Source organism: Oncorhynchus keta, chromosome 32, assembly GCF_023373465.1.
Source record: "Oncorhynchus keta strain PuntledgeMale-10-30-2019 chromosome 32, Oket_V2, whole genome shotgun sequence".
Classification (NCBI taxonomy): Eukaryota; Metazoa; Chordata; class Actinopteri; order Salmoniformes; family Salmonidae; genus Oncorhynchus; species Oncorhynchus keta.
Window position 1 is genome coordinate 36,039,123 of NC_068452.1, and position 17,680 is coordinate 36,056,802.

At 41.5% G+C, this 17,680-nt stretch overlaps 1 protein-coding gene across 1 annotated transcript; it reads left to right on the forward strand.

The window, feature by feature from the left end:
• Nucleotides 1-6,250: 6,250 nt before the first annotated feature.
• On the forward strand, nt 6,251-17,336 carry LOC118364774 (prostaglandin E2 receptor EP1 subtype-like). Its single transcript, XM_035746478.2, has 3 exons — nt 6,251-6,522; nt 15,105-16,069; nt 16,321-17,336. Exons 1-3 carry the CDS (start codon nt 6,519-6,521, stop codon nt 16,582-16,584), a joined length of 1,233 nt encoding a protein of 410 aa, XP_035602371.2. The 5' UTR covers nt 6,251-6,518; the 3' UTR covers nt 16,585-17,336.
• The last annotated feature ends 344 nt before the right edge of the window (nt 17,337-17,680 follow it).

Consider the following 17,680-nt stretch of genomic DNA (forward strand, 5'->3'; position numbering starts at 1 on the left):
TTAACAAGACATTTGTGGAGTGGTTGAAAAACGAGTTTTAATGACTCCAACCTAAGTGTATGTAAACTTCCCACTTCAACTGTACATCACAGAAGACTGAAATATAAATAAACGGTTCATCAAAGAAACTCCGGATTTTCAGGTTTATGTTTATTAAAATATGAATAACATTCCACCCATGAGGCCACTAGAGGGTGATTTGGTCATTTGGCTGCAGGATGGGGCTACCTTAGATTTTTGGTTGAGATGAAGACATGAATCCAACATGTTAATTATTAACTCGTAGATTACATTTGAAATCAACCAAAGCTTGAAACCCTATGCCTATATGTATTGTCTAGTTTGAATTAAACCCTGGTTTGAATTCAAACAATAGTTGTTGATGACTTCACAAATGCTATAGGCCTAAATAGTCTCATTGATGATTACGCTTTATGAAGTATGGTCACATTTCGTTTGCTCTGTTAAACCTACACTTTGGAATGACTTTGATAGCAACAGTGAATCTATTTAGTTATTAAGAGATCTCTCAATAATCATTCTCTTGATAGCACATTGGTGGTAGTCAGTGACAAATATCAAATCTAAGCAGGGCTCTGTTAAATCTCTGGAAAGGAGACTAAAGGGATAGCTGTAGAAATGTCCCATAGGTGGTGCTTCCCAGCCTATTTTTTTCTGATAGTGGGTATAACATTGAAGATCTGACGTTGTTTCAAAAGTAGAAATTCAACATATCTTACACAAGGATTGAGTCAAAACGGTTGGCTGGTATTCCCTCACCCTTCTGAGCATTGGGTGTGAATACCCTTACCCGCTATGTACTTATAACTGATGGGTTTGGTTTTGCCCACTATAGTGCTGTCCGGTCAGAACATGTTGTTGAGGCCCATACTGAACCCTTGGTAATCAACACAATCACACAGACACAGCTGATACCCTCAAAGTTATTTATGTGTGGTAATCCAAATGACTTCAAATCTCACTGTTGTGGTTCTATAAGGGAAATATATGCACACAGGTAAACAGTGTTAGTTAAGGGGTATAACTATGCAATATACACATGTACATGAATAAATGGGAAATGGCATTACACTTACAACATGGGATCAAACCCCAAACAGAAGCCATGGATTACAGGCAACATCCGCACTGAGCTAAAGGGTAGAGCTGCCGCTTTCAAGGAGCGGGACTCTATTCCCGGAAACTTAAAAGAAATCCCTCTATGCCCTCCGACAACCCATCAAACAGTTAAAGCGTCAATACAGGACTAAGATCGAATCGTACTACACCAGCTCCGACGCTAGCCGGATGTGGCAGGGCTTGCAAACTATTACAGACTACAAAGGGAAGCACAGCCGAGAGCTTCCCAGTGACAAGACAGCCTATAGAGAGGAGGTCAGAGACCTGACCATGTGGTGCAAGGACAACAACCTCTCCTTCAACGTGATCAAGACAAAGGAGATGATTGTGGACTACAGGAAAAGGAGGACCGAGCACGCCTCCATTCTCATCGACTGGGCTGTAGTGGAGCAGGTTGAGAGTTCCTTGGCGTCCACATCAACAACAAACTAACATGGTCCAAACACAACAAGAGAGTTGTGAAGAAGGTACGACAAAACCTATCCCCCCTCAGGAAACTGAAAAGATTTGGCATGGGTCCTCAGATCCTCAAAAGGTTCTACAGCTGCACCATCGAGAGCATCCTGACGGGTTGCATCACTGCCTGGTATGACAACTGCTCGGCCTCCGACCACAAGGCACTACAGAGGGTAATGCGTACGGCCCAGTACATCACCAAGGCCAAGCTTCCTGCCATCCAGGACCTCTACACCAGACGGTGGCAGAGGAAGACCCTAAAAATTGTCAAAGACTCCAGCCACCGTAGTCATAGACTGTTCTCTCTGCTACCGCAAAGTAAGCAGTACTGGTACTCTCCCAGGGACTTCCTTCTTTCTATTTTTAACCTTAGGCTCCACTCTGCTCTAAAAGCCTAAGGAGTACCTGGGATTCCCTTATCGCCACACATCCCCTGGATGAGACTCTTTTGAATTCTCTCAAATCTGTTGGCCTGGTCTCCACTCTCTCCTTCAAACTTAACTAGACCGAAAAAAGTGCACCTGCGGTTACTTCTTCTGGAATAGTTAGCTCCTATAATTTGGAGAACAGGGGAACAGGAAGGTGATGTAGAACAATGTTTTCTCATAATTATATTGTCACTTCTTAATAAAACTTGGATGATAATATCTTCAACGGTTGAACTCTTGATTCAGTATTCATACCCCTTGACATATTACATATTTAGTTGTGTTACAGTCTGAATTCAAAATGGATTACATTGATTGTTGTCTCACCCATCTACACACAATACCCCATAATGACAAAGTGAAAATATGTTTTTAGACATTTTTGCAAATGTATTGAAAATGAAATACAGAAATATCAAATTTACATAAGTATTCACACCCTGATTCAATAGTTTGTAGAAGTACATTTGGCAGCGATTACAGCTGTGAGTCTTTCAGGGTAACTCTAAGCGCTGTCCACGCTTGGACTGTGCAATATTTGCCAATTATTTTCAATATGTTTTAAGTTCTGTCAAATTTCTTGTGGATCATTGCTAGACAACCATTTTCAGGTCTTGCCATAGATTTTCAAGTAGATTTAGGTCAAAACTGTAACTCGGCCACACAGGAACATTTACTGTCTTCTTGGTAAGGAAATCCCATGTAGATTTGGCCTTGTGTTTTAGGTTATTGTCCTGAAAGGTGAATTCATCTCCCAGTGTCTGATGGAAAGCAGAATGAACCAGGTTTTTCTCTAGGATTTTCCCTGTGCTTAGCTCTATTCCATTTATTTTTTATTCTGAAACACTCCCCAGTCCTTAACGATTACAAGCATACACCTAACATGATGCAGCCACCACTATGCTTAAAAATATGTTTTATTGGATTTGCCCCAAACATAAAAATGTGTTTTCAGGACAAAAAGTGAATTGCTTTGCCACATTCTTTGCAGTATTACTTTAGTGCCATGTTACAAACAGGATTCATGTTATGGATCATTTTGTATTCTGTACAGGCTTTTTTCTTTTCACTCTGTCAGTTAGGTTAATATTGCAGAGTAACTAAAATGTTGTTCATCCATCCTCAGCTTTCTCCTATCGCAGCCATTAAAATCTGTAACTGTTCTGAAGTCACCATCAGCCTCATGGTGAAATCCCTGAGCAGTTTCCTTCCTGTCCGGTAACTGAGTTTTGAAGGATGCCTGTATCTTTGTAGTGACTGGGTGTATTGATACACCATCCAACGTGTAATTATTAACTTCACCATGCTGAAAGGGATATTTAATGTCTGATTTGTTTTAACCCATGAACAATAAGTCCCTTCTTTGTGAGGCATTGGAAAACTTCCCTGGTCTTTGTGGTTGAATCTGTATTTGAAATTCACTGCTCGACTGAGGGACCTTACAGATAAGTGTATGTGTGGGGTACAGAGATGAGGTAGTCATTCAAAAAATAATGTATAACACTATTATTACAAACAAAGTGAGTCCATGCAATTTAGTATGTAACTTGTTAAGCAGATTTTTACTCCTGAACGTATTTAAGCGTGCCATAACAAATGGGTTGAATACGTATTGACTCCAGACATTTCAGCTTTTCATTTTTAATTCATTTGTTTACAAAAATAGAAAATATAATTCCACTTTGACAATATGGGATACTATGTGTAGGCCAGTGAAAAAAACATATTTTTAATTCAAGCTCTAACAACTAAATGTGGGGGGAAAAGAAGGGTGTGAATACTGAGATACTGTACATGTGATTTTGGGAATGCTCAGTGGTCTCAGACCTCTGGACATACATTAAATAGCTTCTTCAAACCTTGATAGAGGTAAATGTATATATGTCGCCTCGTCTATTTTACTAGGAATGAATTTTGACATTCTATTGGATTCGATGAAATTGTTCATGTGTGCCATAATTGCTGCCAAAAAATGCAATTAAAATAAAGTGGTTTGATCCAAAAACTTATTTTCAATGTTCCTGGAAAGTCTACTTTTTTTGACATTGTTATTCTGGAGAGGTCCACAGCTAAGCTGCATGGCTCAGCTACATAAGCTTTAATGCATCTCCACCATCAAAGACCTTTGTTACTTGCTCATGTTTTTTTGCTGTGCAAATCATGTGCATGTTATGTCTTGTTTGATTGATTGACACAATACGTTGACAAATGACATTGAAACAATGTTGATTCAACCAGTTGGTGCGTGAACACATGGAGGGCAGGCCTGAATGGAATGGATGTCTCTTATACACTACAAGTTTCTGGATGAATAATGCCAGAGATGTGGGCAAGTGACTCCTTGCATCAAGGATTTCAGCAGCGCCAGCAACAACAACCACAGGGCACAAACAAGATAGAATCACATTTCCATTAAAAAAGCATCAGTGTGTAGAAAACAGATGGGTTTCTTTTTAAGCCAGTCATAAAGCCAGCAGAAATTGGATACACCTATTTGATTTATACACCCCAAATCGCAGGGCAATCCTTAGTTAACCTCTACAGGATTGGTGTGTGTGTGTCCCCACAGCCCCACGGGACAGTTAATCTAACGTAGACTAATATGATTGGCATGAGGTTGTAAGTAACATGAACATTTCCCAGGACATTGACATATCTGATATGGGGGGAAAGCTTTAATTCTTGGTAATCTAACTGCACTGTCCAATTTACAGGAGCTATTACGGTGAAAGAATACCATGCTATTGTTTGAGGACAGTTATGAACTTGAAAATGTATTAATGAACCGATGAGGCACATTTTGATACAACATTTTGAACAGATATGCAATGGTTAATTGGATCAATATAAACATTGCACGTACACTGTTGTCCTCTAGTGGACAAAATCTCAATTGCGCCTGGGCTGGTATAATACATTATGGCCTTTCTCTTGCATTTCAAAGATGATGGTACAAAAGAAATACAAAAAAAATCATTGTTTTTTTCTTTGCATAATGTTTTACCAGATCTAATGTGTTATATTCTCCTACATTGTTTTCACATTTCCACAAACTTCAAAGTGTTTCCTTTCAAATGGTATCAAGAATATATATATCCTTGTTTCAGGTCCTGAGCTACAGGCAGTTAGATTTGGCTATGTCATTTTCGGCCAATTTCTTTTTTTAAAGTTGGATCCTTAAGAGGTTTTAAAACATTAACAAAGCGGTTTGTTCATTTACAGCTGGCTCCAGATTGCTCCGTTAAGGTTGAACATTCAAGGTGACAGCTTATTTCTAAACTTCACGGAAGGAGGTAGGATAAATAAATGTAAACTCAAATGAGAACCCCAGTCAGGAGCTCTCTCTGCTGCTCTGTCTTTTGTTGCTATGCTACCTGGTTTTGTTTTGTTGTTCTTTCTCAGGATTCCCCACAGGTGCCTTGGAGACTGATGGAGAATATGGAACTGCTGCGTCTTACCCAAAATCCTCTCAGGCACAGCCAATTGAAGTGCATGCAGGAGGAGACGGCATCACGTTCCTCTGAGCTAGACTGCTACTCAGGGACAGAAAACAAAGAGAAATGAAATGGCTTTATCACCAAGAGATTCAGCTGGAATGTAGAGGGACTGTCCCGTTTTGTTTACCTTGCCTTATCTTTGTGTTTACCTACCAGACCTGTAAAGAAATTAACAAAACATTTTTAGATTTTATGTGGAAAAAATAACTACAAATAAATCTGTTCTGTCTAGTAAATGGTCTGAAGGTGGTTTTGAATGTTTGCAAATTGTTTTATCTGATACTTTATGAAAACTTTTAATTATGGGTGCTCTACAGATCCTTTTGAAATGTAATTGTCTACCAATTATCTAATATCTACCAATCAAATTTTGTAAGTTCCATGAAGAAGCTATTTTATCTTATATTTTATTTATATTTTATCTCCTCACAAAGTAGTACTGTGAAACAACAAAAATATTACCATTCAAACAAATCTGTATTCTTCCCTATATGATATTGTATCTTAGAAAATTACCTGAGCTGCTAATAAGAGACTGGAATGAAAAAATGTATCTAATATGTTACTTGACAGCCTTTTTATACTGAAACCAATTAGAATTATTAGTGGAGGCAAAAAGGTGACAGGACCACACAGCCACACGTGACCCCCTGCAGCCCAACTGTTACTTATAATCGTTATCACAGACAGACCAGAGACTATATTAGGCAGAACATCCTGGTGATGATGTCAGAGAGGGGCTAAGAGAGAAGATTATGCAGGTCCTGCGGGCGAAGATCAGATAAAAGCGTCAGAAGAGTCAGAGAGGGGGTGGGAAGGGGGAGAGAGAGTGGAGATATAGACTCAGAGAGAAAGAGAGGAAACAAGTGTCACAATGAGTGTCTCAGTGACTGGACTATGGTGATGAGAGAAGAGACGGTGCTCCTCTGCCTGCAGAATTGAGTTTGACAGACCCATGCTGGCACAGCTGTAGACGAGAGGCTGATTTGGGTATCGGATGGGTAAGACCTTTAAAACATTGGTTCAATTATTTTAATTCGCTATGCCACAATTAGGTTCTAATTGACTGTCATCTCATCAATCAAAATTGGAGGGGGGGGGGGTTACTTAGCTAACATTTGGAATTGTTTTAAGATGGTAATTTAGCTATTTGATTTAGTATTGTTGAAAGTATATATAAAATATATAAAAAATGATTTGATAAAATATTGAATTTGGCCTTTACCACTATAGCTCATAGAAATGCATTGAATAACACATTCAAAAATGAAAGAAAAGAGACTAAAAAAAGAAATCATAAGAAATACGGTTTTGAAGTGTCTGTCCTATATCTAGGAGATATCTGTTGGTTTTTTTTCACATATTTAACCCCTTATTTTTGTTGGCACAAAACTACCTCCATACTTCCATGAATTTGTATGGGTTACCTTCAGAAGAGCCTACCCTTTCCACAGTGGCGTCATTAGTTTGTAGCCCAAACGGTTCAGAAGCTATAGACGGTTTCGTGAGAAGACCCTTTTTAGGGATGTCTCCTGGTCTGACAAACAGCACGGTTGCTCTGCCACTTTCCACTGCAGATGTGGAAGGACAACATAGGTGGATATGTTGGATTAAGACATGCAAAATAACAGATATCTCTAAATTTAAGGATTTGTATATGGATTCTTGTATTATGTTAATTAAATAGTCTATTTCTAAATACATTCCAATAATCAACTACTTCTATTTTCAAAGAAAAACTATCAAAATAGTTACTTCAAAATGTGAAATACCCTAAATAATATTTGAACCCCCATCTATTTCATATGTATTTTAGCTACGATAGCTCTTCTCAAGTTTGTGAGGGGAGGAGATGTGTTTGCAGTTGTTATAGCATGGTTGCATCTGCAGTTAGGTTTGATAGGGAGCACTTGTGTACTGTGATTCAAACAGGAGCACAACGCAGTGAAGACAATCAAGGGGAAACGTAATGTATTCACTTCAGATGACATGACGACTAATGGCTCGTCTTAGGTCATTGTCACTGCCCTGCCTCTACTAACATGAAGCCTGTGCTCTTATAACCAGGGAGGTTCTTTGTCAGTTTTACTTACTCTCTCAAGTTGAAATGTTCAACTTTATATTCACCTTGGTTCCTCCGTGGATATACCTCCATTGGCAAGGAAGCCTCTAAAAGAAGGGGAGGGGAGTGACAGAGATGGTGCAAAAACTGCAGCAGAAAGAAAGAGGGATAAAGGAGTACAGTGAAAAAAAGCTATCCAGCAAGTTTACAAAGCTACTGATTGTAACGGTTGTCATCTTCCTCTTCTGAGGAGGAGTAGGAAATATCGGACCAAAATGCAGCGTGTTAAGTGTTCGTCATATTTATTACACTGAACACAGGAAACAAACGAACAAGCGAATAAAGAAAAACTGAACCAGTCCCGAATGGTGAAAAACACTGAAACGGAAAATAACCACCCACCAACAAGAGTGGAAAAACAGGCTACCTAAGTATGGTTCTCAATCAGAGACAACGATTGACAGCTGCCTCTGATTGGGAACCATACCAGGCCAAACACATAGAAATATAAACACAAAAACAAAACATAGAATGCCCACCCAAACTCACGCCCTGACCAACCTAAAATAGAGACATACAAAAGGAACTAAGGTCAGGACGTGACACTGATTATTCCCATGCCCACCTGGAGATGCTGTATTGTGCCAGGTGTAATTTTACCCCAGCAGAAGGAAGGAAGGATGTAATTTGCTGTTTGAATAGAGCTGGCTCATGAGTGTGAAACATCATTATCCTCTGTCAGGCTAGCATGGCTGAAGTGGATTGGGCAGCTATACTAGCAGACTGTAGAGGAAATGAATGAAGACTTGAGTGCTGGCCATGTTCAGTGATGAGATCAGTAATCTTCTCATTCAAGTGTTGACTTGAGAGAGCAATAACCCTGCATCAATTTTCTGTTCTGAGATGCTCAGAAGTAACGTGTAAGCAATCTGTTTTTCCACTCTCTTTCTTTAACCCGTTGAGACCCAAGCATATATCCAAATTAAAAATGATATATGCCTCTGATTATGAAAATAATTACTTTTTTGAATTTAAGTTTGTAGAACAATTTTGTGGAAACGTTGCAAAAATGCAACATTGGTGTCACGTTCTGACCTTAGTTCCTTTATTATGTTTTCTGTGTCTTCACCATACAGAACTGTTTCGTTTTCGTTTCGTTCTTTCTCTTTGTTGTTTTGTATTTTCGTGTTCAGTGTCTTTTCATTAAAAATGACGAACACTTACAACGCTGCACGTTGGCTTCCTCATCAGAGGAAGACAAATCGCTTTACAATTGGGCTTCAATGGTATGTCAGTGTATTAACACAATTGTGAAATAATATTAAAATGACATCAAAATGGATCACAAGCATGTACACATGATGGAAAATATGATGTAATGTATACACATTTGAAATTAAGTCATATTTTGTCTGAAATAGACAAATTGATTCACTTGTACGATCCACATTTTTGTATTTTTCCACCAAAAGCATATATTTTTTCAATAATAAACTATTTTGTGTGTTTTCTATGTATGGAGAACATCTAACTTACTTTTAGTCATACTTGGTTGTCATTTCTAGCGTTGGGCCAGTAACCTAAAGGTTGCTGGATCGAATCCCTGAGCTGCCACGGTAAAAATCTGTCGTTCTGCCCCTGAACAAGGCAGTTAACCCACTGTTCCTAGACCAGTTAACCCACTGTTCCTAGACCAGTTAACCCACTGTTCCTAGACCAGTTAACCCACTGTTCGTAGACCAGTTACCCCACTGTTCCTTGACCAGTTAACCCACTGTTCCTAGACCAGTTAACCCACTGTTCCTAGGCCATCATTGTAAATAAGAATTTCTTCTTAAATTACTTGCCTAGTTAAATAAAATAAAATAAAAATATACATTTATTTGGAGAGATAACCTTCTATCTTACTTCTTTACCATACATTGAATGGTCGTCATTGTAGGATTGTGACCTTATACACCACTTTATTTTTAAAAGAGATACATTTTTGTTATTTTGATGTATAGAGGTGGCATCAAAGTTACTTGTAATGTATTTGGTTGTCCATATTTACAATAAATGGAACGGAAACCATCTCTCTAACTTGTCTGTCAATTCATTAATGTGGCCCGATGTTCCCTGCAAGAGACTAAGATGTGCAGGAAAAGACTAACATTACTCAAGGACTAAGCATACACAAAGCAAGGATTGAAAACAACCTCCACAAACCAGTCTGTTGGCCTGTAACTATTCAGCAAAAACAGCTGTCACTTAAATCTGCCCCCAAAAATCATTCTTGGTTATCAGGTTAACTCATTCAATTGTTGGGAGCATACAGTATTTAGAGTGTGAGACTTTGTCTTTCTTTTTTATCAGCCAAACCATGAAACTAGTACTCAGTTCTGTGATGATGAGTAATCATCACCCATTCGCATGGCTATCTGCTCCCAGGGTGCCCCATGGGTCTTGTCATGTGTCATTTCTGTCACAACAAATACAGAGGACCTTGGAAAAAGGGATATGTATGCCTGGAGAGTGCAGAGTGACACTAAGGCAACGATTTGAGGGCCGGCTTGAAGTTATCGGGTTCGATGTGTGTGCGTGCATGCCTGGTGTGTGTAACTATGCATACATAGTGCATTCAAATCAAATCACATTTTATTTGTCACATACACATAGTTAACAGATGTTAATGCGAGTGTAGCGAAATGCTTGTGCTTCTAGTTCCGACAGTGCAGTAATATCTAACAAGTAATCTAACAATTCCCCAACAACTACCTAATACACACAAATCTAAAAGGGGTGAATGAGAATATGTACAGTAAGTATATGGATAAGCGATGGCCGAGTGGCATAGACAAGGTGTAATAGATGGTATAAAATACAGTATATACATGTGATATGAGTAATGTAAGATATGTAAACATTATTAAAGTGGCATTATTTCGTGGCATTGTATAAAGTGACTAGTGATCCATTTATTAAAGTGGCCAGTGATTGAGTCTCAATGTAGGCAGCAGCCTTTCTGAGTTAGTGATTGCTGTTTAGCAGTCTGATGGCCTTGAGATAGAAGCTGTTTTTCTGTCCCTCATCCCAGTTTTGATGCACCTGTACTGACCTCGCCTTCTGGATGGTCGCGGTGTGAACAGGCAGTGGCTCGGGTGGTTGATGTCCATGATGATTTGTTTGGCCTTCCTGTGACATTGGGTGGTGTAGGTGTCCTGGAGGGCAGGTAGCTTAGTCTCTGGAGAGTCTTGCGGTTGAGGGCGGTGCAGTCTCTGTACTAGGCTGTGATACAGCCAGACAGGATGCTCTTGATTGTGCATCTGTAAAAGTTTGTCAGGGTTTTGGGTGACAAGCCAAATTTCTTCAGCCACCTGAGGTTGAAGAGGCGCTGTTGCGCCTTCTTCACCACACTGTATGTGTTGTTGTGATGCGTGATGTGTATGCCGAGGAACATAAAACTTTCCACCTTCTCCACTGCTGTCACTTCGATGTGGATAGCGGGGTGCTCCCTCTGCTGTTTCCTGAAGTCCATGATCATCTTCTTTGTTTTGTTGACGTTGAGTGAGAGGTTGTTTTGCTGACACCACCCTCAGAGTGCCCTCACCTCCTCCACGTAGGCTGTCTCGTCGTTATTGGTAATCAAGCCCACTACTGTTGTGTCATCTGCAAACTTGACTTGGAGGCGTGCATGGCAACTGCAGTTGTGGGTGAACAGGGAGTACTGGAGGGGGCTGAGAATGCTGAGATGTTGTTTCCTACCTTCACCACCTGGGGGCGGCCCATCAAAGACCAGGACCCAATTGCACTGGGTGGGGTTGAGACCCAGGGCCTCCAGCTTGATGATGAGCTTGGAGGATACTACGGTGTTGAATGCTGAGCTATAGTCAATGAACAGCATTCTTACATAGGTATTTATTTTGTACAGATGGGATAGGGCAGTGTGCAGTGTGATGACGATTGTGTCGTCATTGGACCTGTTGGGGTGGTAAGCATACTGAAGTGGGTCTAGGGTGGCCGGTAAGGTGGAGGTGATATGATCCTTGACCAGTCTCTCAAAGCACTTCATGATGACAGAAGTGAGGTGGTAGTCATTTAGTTAAGTTGTCTTTGCCTTCTTGGGTACAGGAACAATGGTAACCATCTTGAAGCATGTCGGGACAACAGACTGGGATAGGGAGCGATTGAATATGTCAGTAAACACACCAGCCAGCTGGTTTGTGTGTGCTCTGAGGACGAGGCTAAGGATGCCGTCACACGCCCATGGTTTGCAGATGTTAATGTGAGTATAGCGAAATGCTTGTGCTTCTAGTTCTGACAGTGCAGTAATATCTAACAAGTAATCTAACAAATTCACAACGACTACCTTATACACACAAATGTAAATGGATGAATGAGAGACAGCCTTGCAAGGGTTAACACGTTTAAATGTTTTACTCACATCAACCACAGAGAAGGATGGGGGGGCAGTCCTTGTTAGCGGGCCACGACGGTGGCACTGTATTATCCTAAAAGCAGACAAAGAAGGTGTTTAGCTTGTCTGGAAGCGTGACGTCGGTGTCCGAGACGTGGCTGGCTTTCTTTTTGTAGTCTGTGATTTCCTGTAGACCCTGTCTGTCTCGTGTCTGAGCCAATGAATTGCTGTCCCTGTACTGGCATTTCACTTGTTTGATCGCGTTGCGGAAGGAATAACTACACTGTTTATATTCAGTCATAGTCCCAGACCTCTTTCCATGGTTCAGTTTTGCGCCAATGCCGCCATCCATCCACAATTTCTGGTTAGGGTAGGTTTTAATAGTCACAGTGGGTACAACATCTCCAATGCACTTCTTTATAAATGCACTCACCGAGTCAGCGTATAGGTCGACGTAGTTCTCTGAGGCTGACCGGAACGTATTCCAGTCCGCGTGATCAAAATAATTTTGAAGCGTGGCTACCGATTGGTCGGACCACCGTTGAATGGTTCTCGTCACTGGTTCATCCTGTTTGAGTTTCTGCCTATAAGACGGTAGGAGCAAGATGGCATCGTGGTCAGATTTGCCGAAGGGAGGGCGGGGGAGTGCTTTGGTTGCATCGGGGAAGTTATAGTAGCAGTGATCAAGGATTTTGCCCATGCGCATTGCGCAATCAATATGCTGGTAGAATTTAGGTAGACTTGTTCTCAAATTTGCTTTGTTACAATCCCCAGCTACAATAAATGCAGCCTCAGGATATATGGTTTCCAGTTTGCAGTCCAGTGGAGTTCCTTGATGGCCGTCTTGGTGTCTGACTATAACTGACGAGAATTATTTTGGTAGGTAAAATGGCAGGCATTTGATTGTAAGGAATTATAGGTCGGGTGGGCAGAAGGACTTGAGTTCCTGTATGTTGTTATGAATACACCATGAGTCATTAATCATGAAGCATACACCCCCGCCTTTCCTCTTCCCAGAGAGATGTATTCAGACCCCTCTCAGTCCCCTCAACTTTCCCACATTTTATTTAGTTACAATACCCCATAATGACAAAGTGAAAACAGGTTTTTAGATTTTTTTTGCAAAAAAACCCCAAAGAATCTAAATACCATTTACAGAAGTATTCGGACCCTCTGCTATGAGACTCAAAATTGAGCTCAGTTGCATCCTGTTTCCATTGACATCTATGAGACGTTTCTACAACTTGATTGAAGTCCACCTCTGGTAAATTCAATTGATTTGACATTATTTGGAAAGGCACAGACCTGTCTATATAAGGTCCCACAGTTGACAGTGCATGTCAGAGCAAAAACCAAGCCACTAGGTCAAAGGAATTGTCCGTAGAGCGCCGAGACAGGATTGTGTCGAGGCACAGATCTGGGAAAGCGTACCAAAAAACACCTGCCGCATTGAAGGTCCCCAAGAAGACAGTGGCCTCCATCATTCTTAAATGGAAAAAGTTTGGAACCACCAAGACTCTTCCTAGAGCTGTCCATCTGGACAAACTGAGCAATCGGGAGAGAAGGGCTTCGGGACAAGTCTTTAGCCAGAGACCGGACTTGAACCTGGTCAAACATCTCTGGAGAGACCTGAAAATAACTGTATAGAGATGCTCCCCATCCAACCTGACAGAGCTTGAGAGCATCTGCAGAAAATAATGAGAGAAACTCCCCAAATACAGGTGTGCCAAGCTTGTAGCGTCATACCCAAAAAGACTTGAGGCTGTAATCGCTGCCAAAGGTGCTTCAACAAAGTACTGAGTAAAGGGTCTGAATTCTTATGTAAATATGATATTTCAGTTTTTTATTTATAATAAATTAGCAAAACAATCTAAACCTGTTCTTGCTTTGTCATTTTGGGGTATTGTGTGTAGATTGTTGAGGGGGGGAATGTAATCAATTTTAGAATAAGGCTGTAACGTAACAAATTGTGGAAAAAGTCAAGGGGTCTGAGTACTCTCCGAAGGCACTGTAAGTGTTTGGATATGGTTCCTGAAAGGGCACAGAGGCAAAGAAAGCACCAGGCATGTTCCCATTAGTGTCTCATTACAGACTTTTCAGTGCAATCAGGGTCTGTTCTAATGCAATGTTAAAATCCTCAAGAGTCCTACACAGACCACCTGTCACACATAATCACTCAATGTGCCTCCTCAAAGAGAATGCTCGTAATCACACAGGTGCACTTGAGATATCTAGGAGTTTTGTTAAATTAAATTAGTACTAAGTTGTAGTCATGCAGAAAATGACTTTCCCTTTGGAGAGACATTTCATTTTGACAATTCAACATAATTTATTTTTAACTGATCAATGGTCTTATGTAAGTATGACTCTCAGATTCTCAAATTGTCTCAAGTCACGCCAGTACTTATCCCTGTCCTATTACAACTGATTACACAATCTGGTCTCAGCGCATTTAGTATAATTCTGCACGTAAATCCATGACACTCCATTTAGTATGTTTGTTTCGTATGGTATGCATTAATTTGTTGATGTCCATCTCCCATTTCGTATGATATGTTACAAATTACAATTCTTATTACGTCATAAATGTGCAAAAGGGACAATGTTACAAATGTGCAAAACATACAATATGTTATGAATTTGCTAAAAGTATGATATGTTATGAATTCTAGCTAGGTGGCTAACATTAGCTAAGTTAGGGGTAGGGTTAAGTTTAGGAGTTAGGTTAAAGGGTTAGGGTTAGCTAAAAGGGCTATGGTTAGGGGCATGGGTAGCTAACATGCTAAGTAGTTGCAAAGTAGCTAAAACAGTAGTAAGTCGTTGAAAAGTTACTAATTAGCTAAAATGCTCAAGTTGTCCGTGATGAGATTCAAACTCGCAACCTTTGGGTTGCTAGACATTTGCATTATACACGCACCCATCCATCCCAACTTAAACAATAATCTGTCTTATGTACCCATACCAAACGTAACATATGATAGAAATTTGTGTGCCCTGAATTTACATGTACTATGTTACATCTAGTCTATGAGACCAGGCTGGATTACATAGATCTAATACGCAAGTGCTGTTTGCTTACAAACGTTTGAACCAGTCTTCAACTTAATATCTCTCATTCTTTGCAGATGGCATTGAAGCTGAATACTCCTTGCTCCTCTATGACGTCATGGCTACAGTCTCTGCCCCCTCCTCTCCCTCTGTCCTCCATCACCTCCCAGAGCTCAACTTCTCCTCCTGCCCCTGCCCCTGTCCATCCATCCAGACCCTGAATGCCACCACAATGCCACCCCTCATCAACCCTCCCTCCTTTGGATTGTCCTGTTTCACCATGACCCTGGGTGGCCTCTCTAACCTAAGCGCCCTGGGCATCCTGGCCAAGTCCTATGTACGCTTCAGACATCGGGCCAAAGCTCCGTTCCTGTTGTTAGTGGGGGCTCTACTGCTAACCGACCTGGCTGGTAATTTGATCCCTGGTGCCTTTGCCCTCCATCTGCACCTGGGTCAGAGTCAGAGGCACAGGGTGGCTGCAGGAATGCGTGACACCACCGAGCCTGCCGGGATGTTTTGCCAACTGTTCGGTGCCAGCTTGGTGTTCTTCGGCCTGTGCCCTCTATTACTGGGCAGTGCCATGGCCGTGGAGCGTTGTATGGGCATTACCCAGCCCCTCCTCCACTCTGCCCTGATCACGGTGTCCCACATGCGTCTGGCTGTCCTCCTGCTGTCCTCCCTAGCCCTGCTGCTGGCCGGGCTCCCTCTGGTGGACGTGGGTAGTTACACAACCCAATTCCCTGGTACCTGGTGCTTTCTGACAGTCCACGGGCCGCTCTCCACGGCTGACACCAGCCTGGCACTCACCTTCTCTGGCCTGGGGCTCACGGCGCTCAGCCTCTCCCTGATTTGTAACACCCTGAGCGGGCTGGCTCTGCTGCAGGCCAGGCTCAGCTCCCAGGGCATCAGGACAAACACTACAGCAGCACCAGGACGATATTCAAGAACCTCCTCCTCTCCGCTACGCTCGCTGGATGTAGAGATGATGGCCCAGTTGACAGCGATCACGATGGTGTCCTGTGTGTGCTGGAGCCCCTTTCTAGTGAGTAGCTAGAGCCTCCACTGACATTTGACATTGTTTATACTGTAGATGGTTTAACATTGGTAGCCTGCTTATTGTAGACAAGGCTTTTGCTTGTTTAAAAACAGACACATAAGTGTTTCTAAAATTAATAGTAGGATACAACATATTCACCTCATTTATTCAGGCCTGTCTCATGTCTCATACATACAGTGTGCCACAGTGGCTTTTTATGTCCCTAACATAGTGGCTTTTCTGTCCACCATCACCAGATCTCCATCTCTCTGCTGGTGGGTCAGTTCTGCCGCGGCGGGCAAGGCTCCAGCCACACAGTACGTCAGTCAGAGAAGCTGGTTCTGTTGGGCCTCCGCATGGCCACCTGGAACCAGATCCTGGACCCCTGGGTCTACATCCTGCTCAGACGGGCTGTGCTGCGCAGGGTCTTCCAGGTCCTCCAGCCAGACTCCAGGTCCACCCTGACACAGAGCAGCTCCTGCACTACAGCCTCACGCAGACAGGGGATTGGACTACACTGACCCATGAATGTGTGTAAAGATATTCCTATTTGTGGATACACTCTCTGTGATGAACTGAGTGAGAACTCAAAAACACCAAGTGAAACAGGTTTGAGATACTTCACATCGATGCATAGCCCTACAGTACAAGAATGTGGACATATACTCATAGCAGAAGAGCAGTTGGCAGTCATGGGATAGTCAATTCATAAACACATTAGATGTTTCACTTAGTTTAGTGACCTGTAAACACCTGCAAGCGTATCAGTCTCTAATTTGTATTACTGTATTTGTGTTGAAATGCTTCTAAATAGTGAAGAAGAGGCGAAGCGACAGGGTTTACTCCGCCCAAAATCTTTCCATGAAAATATGACCACGAAGTGAGGAATTTTTGAATGCTCAATGAGTGTCAAAATATTGCTAATTTGCTACGTGAGGCTTATTTGATCGAATATACGTTTTGTTATGGTTAGGTTGTTACACGTGGTATTTCGGCAACTTTGAAAAAAAAGTTATTTATATCAGAGTTGTGCCTGTTGTTCAAACGCTTTTTCTGCACTCTCATTGGCTAGAATGGTCCCACCTGAGCTCGCCTCCCGCACCTGCTTTACATCTTTGAGGACATGTATTTCCATTGTTAGAGCGGCCACTTGACTATCTTGTCAATATAATATATAATCTTTGTTGTAACCCACAAGACTGTAATGTTTATGTTTACTTTAAATGGCCGCATGGAATTGCTTCATTGTGATTCAAAATAAACAGCTGCTCCTTCACAAAGTTTCATTTCAACATTTGTAGAACGAATTAGGCTACTGTAGAGGTCAAAACTATTTGACTCATAAGGAAAGTATAGCTTACCCGAGAGCCTCTGTATGACAAAAGTAGAGAATAGATCAGGGCTTTTTGCATCACACACATATATCGTATCAGTAGGATATCTGTATACAGTACACAGTATTTGTTGAATGTGATTTTATATTCTCAATATGTAGCAACACGTGCAATCATTGGTCAACTGGATGACGTGAACCTGAAACAGGCGGGTCAAGAGGCGGATTCTCCTTCGTCATCATAACATCGGCCAATGGGATTGAGTCGGTAATTCGATGAGGAG